The sequence below is a fragment of the Lutra lutra genome, chromosome 8 (genome assembly GCF_902655055.1).
Source record: "Lutra lutra chromosome 8, mLutLut1.2, whole genome shotgun sequence".
Taxonomy (NCBI): Eukaryota; Metazoa; Chordata; class Mammalia; order Carnivora; family Mustelidae; genus Lutra; species Lutra lutra.
In genome coordinates, this window is record NC_062285.1 from 79935645 (window position 1) to 79953848 (window position 18204).

The 18204-nt window shown below is 36.9% G+C and overlaps 1 protein-coding gene across 2 annotated transcripts in view; it reads right to left on the reverse strand.

Annotated features, from left to right (window-relative positions):
- Positions 1-18204, reverse strand: part of IPO8 (importin 8) — an 88162-nt gene that overhangs the window by 9694 nt on the left and 60264 nt on the right. For both annotated transcript variants that reach the window (XM_047739648.1, XM_047739647.1), the window contains 4 exons: positions 17818-17913; positions 4793-5013; positions 3105-3310; positions 163-366 (listed from right to left, as the gene is read on the reverse strand). In XM_047739648.1, coding sequence (XP_047595604.1) covers positions 163-366; positions 3105-3310; positions 4793-5013; positions 17818-17913 — 727 coding nt within the window. The remainder of the gene's footprint in view (positions 1-162; positions 367-3104; positions 3311-4792; positions 5014-17817; positions 17914-18204) is intronic.

Genomic DNA, 18204 nt, shown 5'->3' on the forward strand with positions numbered 1-18204 from the left:
CCATGTTTTTCCATGTGGACAATACACCACAAACTCAACACAACTGAATCCAAATTTAACATCTAAACCAATTTGGGGCAGATCCCAAAACAACTTCTAACCGAAGGAAATGAAGATCGACTTCAGAGAAAATATCTGAAGATTTAGCAAGTAAAGACCTACTTAGCAGAGCTTGTGTAAAAAATTGATATTCATCCACACTGTTGTCAAGGTCAAGTGGTGTGCTGAATCCTTCAAGGGCAGTTTCTTCTAATACTTCTTCATCCCAGTCATCATCCTCCTCCTCCTCTTCTTCACCTCTTCCATTATTTGATTGCATTGCTTGAGCAGTTTCGTTTGTCTCCTCTTCATCACTTGAAATCTCCTCTGTGAATCCATTAATTATTGAAGAAATGAAAACACAAAAGGACAAAACATTCTGAAAATGGAAAAACTACCACCTATTTATATATGAAATTCTAAAAATAAATCTTTATCGTAATTTGCTAAATTGAAAATGACTTTATCCTCCTTCCTAAAAACAAGTGTCCCTAAATCGAAAGTCTTCTGGACATTACTACTGTTTTGCTAGGGCTGCCTCATACTCTTTACTACAAAAATGCTATTAATCAGAGTCCCAAATTTTTTTGTACAAAAAAAAAAAAAAAAAGACAATTGTACAGTCAGTGCACATGTTACAAATAACAATGACCTCCCATTGAGAATCTGGTCTCTTAACAGTTACCTAAGTTGATTATGAACTGCTTAGAAGTACTCAAATGAGGAGATTGTTTCTGCTAATAGAAACAGAAAAATACAGAAATAGAGAAAAATTAGCTACATGTAGGTTGAAAAGTTGAAATCTGAATTGTGGATCATGGATTCTGCTTTATTTTCAATGCCAATCTGTTTTAAGCAGTTAGCCCAGTACCGTAAATAACCAAAAGATAGGTTGATTTTGTTCTGCATTTACTAAGAGGTAAAAACCTAGAGTAAACCCAAACTAGACAACATTATTCCAAAAATAGTTCTATAAAACATACCACACTGAATTAAACTGAAGTAGTTTTGGGGGTAAGACAGGAAACCCTGGTTTTGATCATATATACATACATTTTTTTTTTTAAGATTTTATTTATTTATTTGACAGAGAGAGATCACAAGCAGGCAGAGAGGCAGGCAGAGAGAGAGGAGGAAGCAGGCTCCCCGCTGAGCAGAGAGCCCGATGCGGGGCTCGATCCCAGGACTCTGAGATCATGACCTGAGCCGAAGGCAGCGGCTTAACCCACTGAGCCACCCAGGCGCCCCTATACATACATTTTTGATCATATATATATGTGTGTGTGTGTGTGTGTGTGTGTGTGTGTGTGTGTGTATATGACAAAGGTATAATTACAAAGATAACAAGAAACACCTTTCCTAGTTAATCATTCTACACTTCAGTGGAAATACAACAGGAAAATCTGGGAAGGTACTACAGAATTTTTTCTCAAGCCATATTAGTTATAAACCAACAATTTACAAAATAAAGACTTGGAGAATATTGTAACATTCTGAAAAAAGGAATTCCATAACTGTTGGCCTATACTTAGCAAAAACACAAAACACTTCTACTAAAGAAGCATTACTGTAAAAGTTGTACATGATATTCAGAAAAAGAAATTAGAGGTACCTGGGAGGCTCAGTTGGTTAAGTGTCTGACTCTTGATTTTAGTTCAGGTCATGATCTCAGGGTCAAGAGACTGAGCCCCACATAAGGCTCCATGCTGCGCATGGAGCCTGCTTAGGATTTTCTCTCTGCCTCTGCCCCTCCCCCCACAGCACACATGTGTGCATACTCTCTCTCTCTCAAATTTTATTTTGAGAGGAAGAAATTCAATCAGAAGAAGTGTACTGTGTTAGGGGTTAGGGAAGGGTACCATTTCTTATACATGAACAAACCAGAACGATGCCAATTAAATGTAAAATGTTTTTAAATCTACACTTGCTGAAATCATAGAATTTAGCATCAAAAAGAAAGATGTAGGTTTTCCATGAAAGTTCTGATTTTTCTTATTTAAAGAAATGTCTGTTTTTAAAGTTTATTCTTAAAGATTTTTTTTTTTTTATTTGACAGATCACAAGTAGGCAGAGAGGCAGGCAAAGACAGAGAGGAGGAGGAGGCAGGCTCCCTGCTGAGCAGAGAGCCCGATGCGGGACTCGATTACCAGGACCTGAGATCATGACCTGAGCCGAAGGCAGAGGCCTTAACCACTGAGCCACCCAGGCGCCCCCAAGAAATGTCTGCTTTTAACTAGAAGAGGAAAAACTCCACTTGGAGTTCGATAATGTTACTTCCTGGGCCCAAGTAAATAGTTTTTTACAGTATCATTAAATAAAGATCTAATATGCTTGACCCTAACAATCTTATTCTGAATCTCTATTAAGCAAATAACCTTCACTTGTGTATTTTACCCTAAATTTATTAATACATAAACTGTAAGTCTCTCCTAAATAGTTTCTGATTAAGAACCTTAAAAAAGGGGCGCCTGGGTGGCTCAGTGGGTTAAGCCTCTGCCTTCGGCTCAGGTCGTGATCCCAGGGTCCTGGGATCGAGCCCCGCATGGGGCTCACTGCTCAGCAGGGAGCCTACTTCCCCCTCTCTCTCTTCCTGCCACTCTGCCTACTTGTGATCTCTCTCTCTCTCTAATAAATAAAATCTTAAAAAAAAAAAAACTTAAAAAAAAATGTACCAGGCACTCTATTAATCTGCTATACTGACACTTCTGCTTTTAACTAAGTGGTTCATTTAATAATTCATGCTGCTACTTCATTCACATTGTTAGCACAAATAAGAAAAAGAAATAACTGGTTGCTAACTTATCATCAAAACCATTTGATTCTGTTACAAATGTATTTGTATTTCCCAAGGTGTAACATTAAGTTCAATAATTATTTAAATGTCAAAAAATGAACTTATCTAAAGTTACATGTCAGGATATGTATATCCACCCCAAAATATTTTTTAAATGTGCAGCAAGCCAAAGAATGTAACTCTATTTAATGACTCCAAATAGACTAAAATTTTAAAATGCATGCTCAAATCCGTATCAATTCTAGCACTCATTGCAATTAGAAGACTTTACCGTTTTCTTCCATATCAGCCTTCTCTGCTTTCGAGCCATCTTCACGGTTTACCAGTTGTCTGGTAGCACAGACCTGCTTTAGGCCAAGGAAAAGGAAAAGAATTGAGGGCACAATCTGTCCCACTACAGCATCTACAGCAGGAGGTCGATTTTGCAGTTCCAAAAGGATACTCAGTCCTATTATACACATCTTCCGGTCATGATGCCTACAAATTACAAAGAAAAAAAATGTGTTCATGAGAAACGAGGACAGTTGAAAAACTATAAGAAAAAATGGCCAGTGTAGTATCTTAGAATTCATTCAATAGAATTATACAGAGGTATCCCCCATTTTGTACCGTATGAAATCCTACATAAATCATGTTTTGTAAACCAATTATCATCAAAGAGCTAGAGAAGTCTGCAATTAATATGGTCAATCTTGCTATAATATCAATTTATGATTGATATGAATACTGTATCTGGGCCTTGGCATACAAGTTCTATTAAAGCAAGAATACCTACATTTGACAGCAGGAAATTCCTAACCAACAGGGAAAAAGGAAAAATTTAGACTCTGTCTTCTGTATTAGACTGGATACAAGGTATATAGTGCACATATACTGTACACTAACCCTGGGTGCCAAAAGCTATTCAGAAACTCAGCATATAAGGGAAACTTGACAGCTCTAACTAAATCCATTAAATGTTCTCTGGTTTGGGGCACCTGGGTGGCTCAATGGGTTAAAGCCTCTGCCTTTGGCTCAGGTCATGATCCCAGGGTCCTGGAATCGAGCCCCGCATCGGGCTCTCTGCTCGGCAAGGAGCTTGCTTCCACCTCTCTCTCTCTGCCTGCCTCTCTGCCTACTTGTGATCTCTGTCTGTCAAATAAATAAATAAAATCTTAAAAAAAAAAAAAAAAGTTCTCTGCTTTAACATATAATAAGGAAAATTTGATTTTGAAGGAAAAAAGTTTGACCAGTATACATTATATACATTTTTGTTTCTTCTAAAATATTGTATAGAAATAGTCTTCTAAAATATTCTAAAATATTGTTTAAAAATATTAAGAATGTAAAGACTGCTATACTTGGTATAACACTGCCAGTAAGCCATTGTCAGAACTGAAATTCTAGCATAACATAGTCACGAATAGGAGTTCAGTCATTTGAGGAGGGCATGTACATACTACAAGACATCTCGTTTTTTCTAAGTTCGGACACTAGGAAAGTACTTCACATAAAGACACACTCTCCCACAGGAGCAGCACTTAGGCTACAATGAACAATCCTCCTTTCTGACCTCATGTTTGAGAATAAGCTCCCCTGAGATCTGCAGGGTTCAATGTCTTGTCACCAAACTGGCATTTCCCCTAGAAACCGAACCCCGTTTAGAATGTTTTTGTCTATCGACACTTAATAGTCAGGGAACCAGATGTACACTTAATTCTTGTTGCTTCAAGATACAATGATAGCACATAAGTCAAAAACCAGTAGGGACAAGCTATACCTAATTTTCAGAGACTGGATTCTTTCCACTAGATTATACTACTGAAACACATTCTTAATTCTCTAAAAATTAAATATTAGGTTAATACACTAAAGATTAATCCTTAAAAATGAAAATTATCTTTCTATATGCTATTATATACTTTTAAAAGTCAATTTTCCAGAAACAGAAATGTAGAATAAAATCCAAAAGACACATACCCAAGAAAACAATCTGTATCATTCATCCACTGATTTATAAACTGTACAGTTATAGGTCCAGGGTTGTGAGGCAATTGAATTTGTTCTAGAGTATGTAGCAGCAAATCAGGGTTGTAGTACAAGGCGGCAATTGCAACCTGAAGACACATGGTGCGGAGCTCACTAGTTTTGACTCCTCGGGTTAATCTCTCCAAAACGAGTTGAACAAAGAGCGGAATGCACTAGAGGAAAAAATGAAAAAGTCAACCATACACCTAGAAACTAGGTAGAGCGTGTCATCAATAAATAAGATACTCTTGGGGTGCCTGGGTGGCTCGGTGAGTTAAAGCCTCTGCCTTCAGCTCACGTCATGATCCCAGAGTCCTGGGATTGAGCCCCACATCGGGGCTCTCTGCTCCATGGGGAGCCTGCTTCCCCCACACCCGCCTCTCTACTTGTGATCTCTGTCTGTCAAATAAATAAATAAAATCTTGAAAAATAAATAAAGATACTCTTAATGATACTTAATGATACCTTTGCTTAAATTGTTTTTAGAGTTATTCAACAAATTTATATTCTCATAAAACCCAGATATTAAACGGCCAAAAAGAGGTCTGAGGGCAGCAGTGTAAGGAAGTCTTTTTCCTTCCTGAGGGCAGATTACAGTTAGATGAAGACTGTCCCTCAAGAGTCCCCAATCAAATGATGCCAATAATCTAAATGTAGACTCCACCATTTCCACATTTAAGGTAAAATGACCAGGTTGGAATTTTTCTTTGTTAAATCAAATTGAATGGGACTGAAAATAATCAAGATGTGATTGGAATTTCTCCTGAGAAAGAAAATTCCTAAGTCAGTCAGAGGATGTAATGAAGAACATGGTGACCGCAGTTAATAATGCGGTATTACATATCTGGCAGTTGCTAAGTAGATATTAAAAGTTATCACAAGTAAAAAAAATTGTTACTATGTATGGTGCTGTATGTTAACTAGACTTACTATGCTCATTTCACAACATAAATATCAAATCATTGTTATACACCTGAATCTAACATGCTACTCATCAACATCTCAATAAAAATAAAATTCCTGTTAGTATAAGACTAAAGCAAAAATGGTGGACTTCACACATGAAAGTGAAGGCGTCTGACTCCAATTCTACCATGTTGATAAACTACCTTCATTAGAAGTATTTCCTAATAGTTATTTTCACTGAAAGGGACGGGCTGAAATGATTTGTGTAAAACAAAATTCTGAGGTCTTAATACAAGCTCATTTTAAAAATGTTAAAAATCAAGGCTTCAGGGGAGAACTGAAGGACTAGGAAGAGCACAGAGGAGTCTGAGGGCAGTGAAGACCAACGTATGTTACTGAAATGGTAGACACATGTCATTACACATCTGTCCAAACTCATAAAATGCACGACACCACGAAGGAGCCCTAGAGTAACCTGTGGGCTCCGGGTGAAATATGCATTCTCAGTGCAGGCCCCTCAGCTGTGACCACTGTACCACCCAGTGCGCATGTTGATAATAGAGGCCACTGCGCATGTGGAGCACGGGGATATGGGAAATCTCTGTATGCTCAAGTCTGTGAACCTATAACTGCTCTAAAAAATAGTCTATCAAAATAGAAAGTTTCGTCCAAGGGCTGCTGGAAGGTGGGTGAGGGGAGGGGGTCAGTGGGTGATGGATATTAAGGAGGGCACGCGATGTAATGAGCACAGGATATTACATGCAACTGATGAATCACTAAGTTCTATCTCTGAAACTAGTAATATACTATATGGGAACTAACTTGAATTTAAACATTTTTGAAAGAAAAACTAAAGTTTTGTGTAGAATTTTGAGTTAAATTTGATGTTTTTGAAGTCAAAACTATAAATATATTAAGATCACCAGAATACTAGCCTTCTTTAGGAGGATATATAAAATTAAAACACACAACTACACATGGTAGTTTTTGGGTTTTGTTTTTCAAGATTTTATTTGTCAGAGGAGAGAGGGCACAAGCAGGGGAAGCGGCAGGCAGAGGGAGAAGCAGCCTCCCCACTGAGCCAGGAGCCTGACACGGGACTCGATTCCAGGATCCTGGGATCATGACCTGAGCCGAAGGCAGACGGCAAAGACTGAGCCACCCAGGCACCCCAGGATTTTTTTAAACTACATATTAATAACTGTACTAACTATAGCAATATAGACACTTAACTGACTGAGCCACCCAGGCGCCTCTACACATGGTACTTTTAAGATTAAGATTTTATAAAGAGGGGCACCTGGGTGGCTCAGTGGGTTAAAGCCTCTGCCTTTGGCTCAGGTCATCATCTCAAGGTCCTGGGATGGAGCCCCGCATTGGGCTCTCTGCTCAGCGGGGGGACCCCCCTCTGTCTCTGCCTACCTCTCTGCCTACTTGTGATCTCTCTCTCTGCCAAATAAAATCTTTTAAAAAAAAAGATTTTATAAAGAGATGACTAGTTTGATGTTTGATTAACCATACTGATGAGGCGCCTGGGTGGCTTAATCAGTTAAGTGTCTGCCTTCGGCTCAGGTCACGATCCCGGCTCCTGTCTGCTTCTCCCTCTCTCTCTGCCCCTCCCTCTGCTTGTGCCCGCTCTCTCTCTTAAATAAATAAAATCGTTTTTTTTTAAAGATTTTATTTATTTATTGGACAGAGAGAGAGATCACAAGTAGGCAGAGAGGCAGGCAGAGAGAGAGGAGGAAGCAGGCTCCCCGCTGAGCAGAGAGCCCGATGCGGGGCTCGATCCCATCACCCTGGGATCATGTCTGAGCCAAAGGCAGAGGCTTAACCCACTGAGCCACCCAGGCGCCCCTCAAATAAATAAAATCTTAAAAAAAAAAAATCCTACTGAATTGTTCTCTAATTCTGATGCAGAGCATTCAGGTAGCACAACACATATAGGATACAGGCTATATTAAAAAATATTACTATGGAAGAAAGGGGAACCCTCTTGTACTATTAGTGGGAATGCAAATTGGTGCAGCCACTCTGGAAAACAGTGTGGAGGGTCCTCAAAAAGTTAAAAATAGGGGCACCTGGGTGGCTCAGTTGGTTAAGCAACTGCCTTCGGCTTAGGTCATGATCCTGGAGTCCTGGGATCAAGTCCCACATCGGACTCCCTGCTCGGCGGGGAGTCTGCTTCTCCCACTGATCTCTCTCTCCTCTCATGCTCTCTCTTTCTCTCTCTCTAATAAATAAAATCATTAAAAATTTTAAAAAAAAAAGTTAAAAATAGAACTATCCTATGACCCAGTAATCACACTACTGGGTATTTACCCCAAAAGTACAAAAATACACTAACTCAAAGAAATACATGCACCCCTATGTTTATAGCTGCATTATATACACTAGCCAAATTAATAGAAAAAGTCCAAGTTCTGTCAATAGATGAATGGATAAAGAAGATATGGTGTATGCAATAGAATATTATTCAGCTATAAAAAAAGAATGAAATCTTGCCATTTGCAATGTGTATGGAGGTATATTACGCTAAGTGAAAAAAGAGAATGACATACCATATGATTTCACTCCTATGTGGAATTTAAGAAACAAAATAAGCAGAGGAGAAAAAGAGAGGCAAACTTTCTTGGTTTGCCAAGTGATGGGGCTGAAGGAGGGCACCTGCTGTGATGAGCACAGGGTGATGTGTGGAAATGCTGAGTCACAAGACTGTACACCTGAAACTAATATTACACTGTATGTTAACCACACTGGAATTAAAATTAAAACTTAATAAAAAAAAATTTTTTTTAATTATTACTACAAATTCATTATTGTGAATCAACAAAGCCACAAGAAAATGTAAACTAAGCTTGAAAAGCTCTTCTTGAGATGTTTTAATAATAAAGTTTCATTTTAACAAATATTTTCTATTATATACAAAGCCATTAAGAATACAAAAAAACTGGGGACGCCTGGGTGGCTCAGGTCATTATCCCAGGGTCCTGGGATCAAGCCCCACATCAGCATCCCTGCTCATTGGGGAGCCTGCTTCTCTCTCCCTCTGCTGCTCTCCCGGCTTATGCTTTCACTCTCTCTCTCAAATAAATAAATTAAAAAAAAAAAAAAAAAAAAAGAATACAGGGGCACCTGGTGGCTCAGTTGGTTAAGCAACTGCCTTCAGCTCGGGTCATGATCCCGGAGTCCCGGGATCGCATACTGCATCAGGCTCCCAGCTCCACAGGGAGTCTGCTTCTCCCTCTGACCTTGACCTTCTCCCCTTTCATGCTCTCTCTCACTGTCCCTCTCTTAAATAAATAAATAAAATCTTAAAAAAATAAAAAGAATACAAAGAAACTTTGAGGTTTTAAAATGAATAAAACTAAAATTATCCTTTTATATTAAAACAATCAATTCCGGAGACTACTTATGCAGAATACTTCTCTATACTACTGTGGGGTGATCTACAGGATGGATATATGATTATGTGAAGAAGGCAAGATGGGAAAAAAATATATGTATAGTATGCCACTATTTAAGAAGGTGAGGAAAGAACAAAGTGAGGAAAGAATGAATACACCTATTTGCTTACTTTTTAAAATGAAAGGATGAGGGGCGCCTGGGTGGCTCAGTGGGTTAAAGCCTCTGCCTTCAGCTCAGGTCATGATCTCAGGGTCCTGGGATCAAGCCCTGTATTGGGCTCTCTGCTGGGCAGGAAGCCTGCTTCCCCTCCCCCTCTGCCTGCCTCTCTGTCTACTTGTGATCTCTGTCAAATAAATAAAATAAATTTTTTAAAAATCTTTAAAAAAAAATGAAAGGATGAACTAAAAACTAAAGGGAGTGGAGGAGAAGGGGAAAAAAAATAAGGGCAGAAGGGACAGGGATGGAAGCTAGACCTCCCTGAATACACCCTGTTTTGTAAATTAGACTTTAGAATTACATACATGTTATATATTTAGAAAAAATTTTAAAGCCTTTCTAAAATTTAAAATAAATGAATCAAAGAGGGATTATTTTAAAGGACTTCAAAATTTATGATTTGACTATATTCTGGCTGTATATATCCCTAGCATATGGATATACCCTGAAGATAAAAAGAGCTATTAAAAATCTTAAACAGTTAATAGTAATCACATGTTGGTGATAATATTGGTATAATTATTCTGACACTCTATATACATGTTAGTAGGATACAGCAAGTGAGTAATTATAAAGAGAACCAGGATTTTGGTACAGCCAATATAGATTCCGGTAATTAGGCTAACTAAAAATAATGTAGTACTGAATATGAATTGGAAATATCTGTGTGTACTAATGATGGGCAAATCTTAAAATGATACAATATGCATTTCTTGGCTCTCCTGTGGAAATAATGACCAACTCAATAGCAACGAATATCCTTTGTGCTTGCAGTCTTAAAATGCCACTTCCCAGCATAGGGCAGGAAATGTACAAGATGAACCTGGAACATCTTCTCATATCAGACAGCAAGAAAACTACCAAACACTACCAGGGTCAGGTCAAAAGCACTCATATGATAAATTCAAGAAGTTCCTACTGGCCAAAGCTGAAATATACTGAAACACATTAAACAAATTTGAATCTGTAAGTTCATAATAATATTTAAAAAAAAAAAAAAAAAAGCAAAACACCTCATCGGTCATCTTTGGAGAATGTTAGGAAACAAACTTTTTATCTTGAATCATAGTAAATAAACAGACATTCTCAAACTGTTCCTCAGAGTAACCTGGTAATAGATAAAAAACCATTCTCTTCATAGAAATATTTCAGCTAATACATGAAAAAGTAATGATAGAATAATCACCACCAACACAACTAACATCCTAACATGAGAGACAACCAGATATTCTGTGCCTCCTGGTAGAAATACAAACCACCATCTATGAAGTATTCTTGCCAAAAGAATCACAAATGAATCTAACTAAATCCCTAGACCTAACTCCCAAGTGACAGGAAGTACAGAGGACTGTAATTCCAGGCATTATACTCATTTAGCTCTACTGAGTGCACCACAGCTGTAACCTCCCTAACATTAAAGGTTCCCCAGGAACCCTAAATTTCTGACAAAAATTCTTGAATACCAATTTTCCAATCCTTCTGCAACCTAGTTTTAGGGGTAGAAACCCACTGTATTACACTAGAAATTTTTCCTTATTACCTTTAAATGGGTCCATCCAACTAAAAGCTATCCTTTTTCTTCAGCTTCAGGTATAGAATTTAGTGATTCAATACTTACATACAACACCCAGTGCTCTTGACAAGTGCATTCCTTAATCCCTATCACCTATTTAATCTATCCCCCCACCTACCGCCCTCTTGTAACCATTAGTTTGTTCTCTATAGTTAAGAGTCTATTTCTTGGTTTGCCTCTCTCTTTTTCCCCCTATGTTTTTTGTTTCTTAAATTCTACCTATGTGTGAAATCATATGGTATTTGTCTAACTTATTTTGCTTAGCCTCATACTCTCTAGCTCCATCCATATCATTGTAAATGGTAAGACTTTGTTCTTTTTAATGGCTGAGTAATATTCCACTGTATATATACCATATCTTCTTTATCCATTCACCAGTTGATGGACATTTGGGCCTTTTCCATAATTTGACTACTGTTGATAATGCTGCTATAAACATTGGGATGAATGTATCCCTTCAAACTAGTATTTTTGTATTCTTTGTGTAAATACCTACTAGTGCAATTGCTGGATTGTAGGGTAGTTCTGTCTTTAATAAAAGCAATTCTTTTATCCAACTCTTTATTACATATTAGACTCCTCCAAACTGAAATGTCAACTTTTTCCACTTTCTACAACCTTTCCTCTTTTACTGAGAATATAAGGCTACTGAATTTAAGCTTCCATACCCCTTCTTTCTACCTCAAGACATCTGTACATCAGCATTATCCAAACAGCACTTTTACAACAGTTAATAGATGTTCCTTGGATTTGGAAAACAAAAACATCCCAGAGTTAAATTAATTTGAAACACACAGATACCAACGCCCATTTAGACACATTTTCAGATAAAGGCACTAGAAGTCAAGCAATAATGAAATCTGTTGAATTTTGTTTTATCCAGTATTCCTAAGGCTTATCTGACCACTGAATACTTTCTGTCATGAACACCTACTAACACCATTAGATGATCACAGTTTGATTAATATCACTCTATTCCTATCTATTGGTATCCATATTTTCTATATTTTTGGGAAAAGTCATCTTTATAACTTTCCAGGGTAAACCTGTGCCCTTGGGCTTTCCCCTGCCCTCCTCATCTAACAACTTATTTTTTCAGGTCTTTTCTGGGCAATGTTTGCAATGGTCCCCACTGTAAATCTTGTTCTAGTCTTCTATTCCCAATCCTTTTAGCCTAGAGCAGAACCAGTACCCTCAGACTTTAATTTGCTAACAGCCTCCTCGCTCAACTTCATAGCCCAGTGTATGCAGAAGACCTGTTTAGATTAAGGATACTTCTAGGAGATTCATCATTCTAAGTGCCTATCTTTGATCTTATCATTTCTCTGCTTAGTGGATTCTCTGTTCAATTGCTTATGGCATAGGTTGGTAAACTTTTAGTCAATATTTAGTAATACTTTCAACTTCGGGGTGCCTGGGTGGCTCAGTCAAGCAACCAACTCTTGATTTTGGTTCAGGTCATGATCTCAGGGTAATGAGATGGAGCTCCATGTTGGGCTACATGCTGGGAGTGGAACCTGCTTGGCATTCTCTCTCTCTCTCCCTCTCCCTCTGCTCCTCCTCCTGCTCATGGCTTCTCTTACTCTCAAAAATAAATACATACATAAATACATTTAAAAATTTTTTAAATTCTTAGTAATACTTTCAACTTTGTAGGCTACATACGGTCTCTGTTGCATACTTTTTTTTTTTTTTTTAAACATCCCTTCAAAAATGTAAAAACCATGCTTTATGCCTAGGCCATATATATGGGTCACAGGTTGGATTTGGCCCACAGGTCATAGTTTGCCTACTTCTGGCTTACAGGAGAGATTCTAAACTCTTTGGCTGGATTTATTCTCCACCTTTCTGGCTTTTGACCTTCTGCTCAAAACTTTCCAAAAGCCAGTCAACAGAACTAAATCCTTTGCTACTCTCACTCAAGTCCTGTGCTTTACTACCTCCTTATTTTGTTTTCACCTAAAACACTACTCACTAAAGCCTTCTTTGGGGTTCTAACAGCAATCCTGGCTTCTGTCAAATCAGAGCCTTTGAACATACATGTAAAACTTTATCAATACAAAAAAAGGAGCCTGAAGGGTCACTCTAAAAATAATGGAGAATTTGGAGGTAAACAAAAACTGCTTTTCTTTTTTTGGTGGCTCTCCTAATTAAAATAAGAAGATAAATCCTAAGCTAGCAGTTCACGTGGGAAAAGCAAGAAAAGAGATGGTCATGAAGAACCCTCCTGGGGTCAGAAACTCAAACATGAACTTTTGAAAACTTCAAAATGGTCATTATAAAATACGTTTACAGAATAAAGGAAGCCATATATATTTTTTTAAAGGACAGTTTTCTTTTTTTTTTTTTTTTTTTAAGATTTTATTTACCTATTTGGCAGAGAGAGGGAACACAAGCGTTTGTTCCCTTGGGAGAAGGAGAAGGAGGCTTCCCGCTGAGCAGGAAACCCAATGCAGGACCCGATCCCAGGATCCTGGGATCATGACCTGAGCCGAAGGCAGACGCCAAAGACTGAGCCACCCACGTGCCCCTAAAGTAAGCCATTTTTAAAGTCACAGGAAGCCATGATGACCATGTCTCATCAAATATAAAACATCTATTAGGACATACAAATTATAAAAAAGAATCAAATGGAAATTCTAGAGTTAAAAAGTACTATAGGGGTGCCTGGCTGGCTTAGCCAGTAGGTCATGCAACTCTTGATCCTGGAGTCTTGAGTTCAAGCCCCATGTTGGACACAGAACCTAGCTTTAAAAAAAAAAAAAAAAAAAAAGTACTATAAACAAAATGAAAAATTCACTACAGGGACCCCACAATAGATATGAACTGGCAGAAGAGAGAATCAGCAAACCTAAAGATAGACTGAAAAAGAGTATTCAATCCAAAGACCAGAGAAAAGAAAGAATAAAGAAAAATGATCAGAGTCTCAAGAAATATGTAACATCATTAAATACACCAACATTTTTTTTTACACCAACATATGTTAAACAGGAACATCAGAAGGAGAGAAAAAAGAGAAAGAAGAAACAAAATATTTGAAGAAATGGCTAGAAACTTGCCAAATGTGACAAAAAACAATCTATACATCCAAGAAAGTCAACAACTTCCAAGTAAGATAAACACAAAGACATTCCATAGTAAAAATGGTAAAAGACAAAGAGAAAATGTTGATAGCAGCATAAGAAAAAACATACACCACTGCCAAGTACAAGGGAATGTTAATGGGATTAACAACTGTTAAACAAGAGACCAGAAGGATGGTATGTTCAAATTGCTGAAAGAAAAACCTGTCAACCAAGAATTCAGTAGAAACTGTCTTTCAAAACTGAAAATAAAATAAAAACATTCTCAGAAAACAAAAACAGAGATTTCATTGCTAGCAGACCTACCTTATAAGAAATACTAAAGGAAGTTCAAGCTGCAAGTAAGTGACCCAGAAGGGAATTAAAAAACAAATACATACACACACACACACACACACACACACACATGGTAATTATGTAATTTTCAAAAACAGAAAAACACTATTCCTTTGACTTTCTTCCCTTAGTGTTTTAAAACACAATGGCAATTAAAAAAAGAAAAAGCAACTGCATAACATCTTAAAATTATATCATTGAAACTATAAAATATAGAAATATAGTATTTTCAACATTAACAATAAAAAGGAGATGGGTGCAAGTTTGTACTGGAGCAAGCAAACGACACCAGATGGTAACTCCAATCCAAAGGAACAAATGGAAAGAATTGAGAAATGGTAAATAAGAAGGTTAATATGACAAACTCTATATATACTTGCTTGCTTTTCTTAGCTTAACACATAAAATTACAAAAAAAATAGTAATTATAAACTGTGTATTACTAGCTTTATAACATATATAAAGTGTAATATACAGAAGAGTAACAGTAAAAGGAAGAAGAGGAGATAGAGCTATATAGGAGGAATGCATCTATATCTCACTAAAATGAAGTTAATCTAAATCTGAAATAGATTCTGATTAGATATATTACAGTAAGCCCTAAAACAACCACTAAGCAAATTTTTTAAATAGTGGGGACAAAAATTAAAAAGCAATTAAAATGTGACATTAGAAAATATTTACTTATTTCAAAGTATTTACTTATTTCAAAAGAAAGCAATAAAAAAAAACGGGAACAAAAATAAGACAAAAAAATAAAATAGCAGACTAAATCCATGCATCATAACTATATTAAATATCAGTAGATAAACAATCAAAAGGAGAGAATGTCTCATTGGATTTTAAAAAAAAAAAAAAAGCAAGAAAACAAGATTCAACCAAATGCTATCTATAGGAAACACACTTTAGATTCAAAAATACAAACACCTTGGGGCACCTGGGTGGCTCAGTCAGTTGGGTGTCTGATTCTTGATTCTGCTCGGATGGTGATCTCATGGACATGGGATTGAGCCCTGGCAACATGTCCCAGTGTGATCTACAGACTCAACACAATGCCAGCTGACTTCCTTGCTGGATCTGACAAGCTGATCCTAAATTTCATATGGAAACTCAAGGGACCCAGAATAGCCAAAACAATCTTACAAAAGAACAAAACTAGAAGACTCAAACTTCCTAATTTCAAAACTTACTACCAAGTTATAATAAAGACGGTATAGTCCTGGATTAAGGATTAAAAAATTAATCAGATGAGAGTCCAAAAATAAATCCTCACATTTATAGTCAATGCATTTGACAAGGGTGCCAAGACAATTCAATAGGGAAAGAATAGCTTTTTCAACAAATGGTACTGAGACAACTTTCTATCCACGTGCAGAATAATGAATTTAAACCCCTTCCTCATGCCACACAGAAAAATTAACTCGAAATGAATTAAGGACTTAAATATTACAGCTAATACTATAAGCTCAGGATACTATAATGCTCAGAAGATGAAAGAAGGAAATCTTCGTGGACTCAGATTTAGCAATGGGTTCTTAAATGTAACAGAAACCACAAACAGCAAAAGAAAAAAGATAAACTGGGCATCAAAATTAAAAACTGCTTCAAAGGACACTGTTAAGAAAGTGGTAAGACAATTCACAAATTGGGAGAAAACTTTTACTAAGCCACCCAGGTGCCCCATGGGAGAAAATTTTTGCAAACTGTATATCTGATAATGGACTTGAATTCAGAATCTATAAATAACTTCTATAACTCAATAGTAAACAACCCAATTAAAATGAACAAAGAATCTGAATAGACATTTCTCCAAAAAAAGATAAACAAATGGCCATATGAAAGATGCTCAGCATCATTAGCTATCAAGCAAATGCTAATCAAAACAAGATACTACTTCACATCTGTAAGGACAGATATAACAAAAAGACAAAGTAAGAGCTGATGAGGATACAGACAAACTGGAACTCCCATTCACTGCTAGTAGGACTGGGAAATGGTGCAGCTGCTCTGGAGAAACAGTGTGGCAGGTCCTCAAATGGTTAAGCATAGAATTACCACTCATAAATACATACCAAGAGAAATGAAAACATGTCCACAGAAAGATCTGCATACAAATGTTCATAACATTATTCATAAAAGTCAAAAGAGGAAATAATCAGGGGAACCTGGCTGTTTTAGTTGGTAGAGCTCTCCTAATTACAGAGTTGTGAGTTCAAGCCCCACACTGGGCATGGAACTTATTTTTAAAAAATAATAATTTAAAAAAAGTGGAAATAATCCAAAAGTCCATCAACTGATGAATAGCTAAAATAAATGTGACATATCCACCCAATGGAATATTTAGCAATAAAAAGAAATGAAGTACTAGTATACATACTCATACATGGATGAACCCTTAAAACATTATGCTAAGTGAGAAAAGTCATTCGCAAAGGACCACATGATCCTGTTTATATGAAATGTCTAGAATAGGGGCACCTTGGTGGCTCAGTCCTTAAGCATCTGTCTTTGGGTCAGGTCATGATCCTAGGGTCCTGGATCCAGCAGGGAGCCTGTTTCTCCCGCTCTCGCTCCCCCTGCTTGTGTTCCCTCTCTAGCTGTGTCTCTCTCTGTCAAATAAATAAATAAAATCTTAAAAAAAAAAAAAAAAGAAAGAAATGTCTAGAATAGGCAAATCTCTAAATAAGAAAGTAGAATAATGGTTGCCTAGGCTGGGGGGTGAGTGTTAAGGGGAAATGAGAAGTAATTACTTCTGGGTATGGAGTTCTTTGGGGAGTAATGAGGGAATGCTCTAAAACCGTCATAATAGTTGCATGATTCTGTGACTATACTAAAATCCACGTAAGTATGTACACTGTAAAGGAGTGAAATATATGGTATGTGAATTATAGCTCAATAAAGCTATTTTAAAAAGTACACGGAGCAAAAGTTATAGAATGAAAGAAAAAAGATAACTCCACAATTTCACTTTAACACTTCAACACTTTTCTCAGTAACTATCACATCATGATTATATCAAACGTCAAATTAATCTTTGTTGAAAATGTATAGTGCTTTTTTTTTTAATCAGTAAAAGAAACTTTTTCTTTTTTGCACAGTATCTTCAATTCTGGTTTAAAGAAGATATCTGAGAACATCTCAAGAGAATCCATAAAAGCAAAGGGAGAATGAAGATCTCTGGAAAACCTGTTGAGTAAAATTTACATATTTATCTTCTTCATGATTTGCTTGACAGCCTCTTAAATTATTACATTTCCTGTTTATTTCTTTCTCAACTAGAATGCAAGGTGCAATTTTCAAACTGCATGAGTATTTTTGTCATTTAAATAGGATTTGTACCAGCAAGCACAAACCACAAGCTATCTTTTTAATTTTCTACCATCATATAAACAAAAATCATTCAAGCATGTAAATTTTCAATATAAACATCCAGTACAACCTTTCCATACATGTATTACCTGATCAATTCCCTTTCCTTTGCACTGAAGAATGATGACTTCAAGAAGTTTGGCTGCATGACATTCTGCATCTTCTCCTGCATCTCCACATAGAACCTACAGTAATTACAATTCAGCTCAGCAGTGAACACCATTGTATAGAATTTAACTTGAGTCTACAGGAAGCAAATATCCCATAAAAATTCAGGAATCATAGCTTGGGGGCATCTAGGTGGCTCGGTCAGTTAAGTGTCTGCCTTCAGCTCGGGTCATGATCCCAGGGTCCTAGGATCAAGCCCAGCATTGCAATCACCACAATTATAATAAAGTAAGCTATATGAGTTAAATGTCCAGATAAGAAAAGATTCCCTTTAAAGGCAACAAAACAATAAAATGAAATCAAAAGAA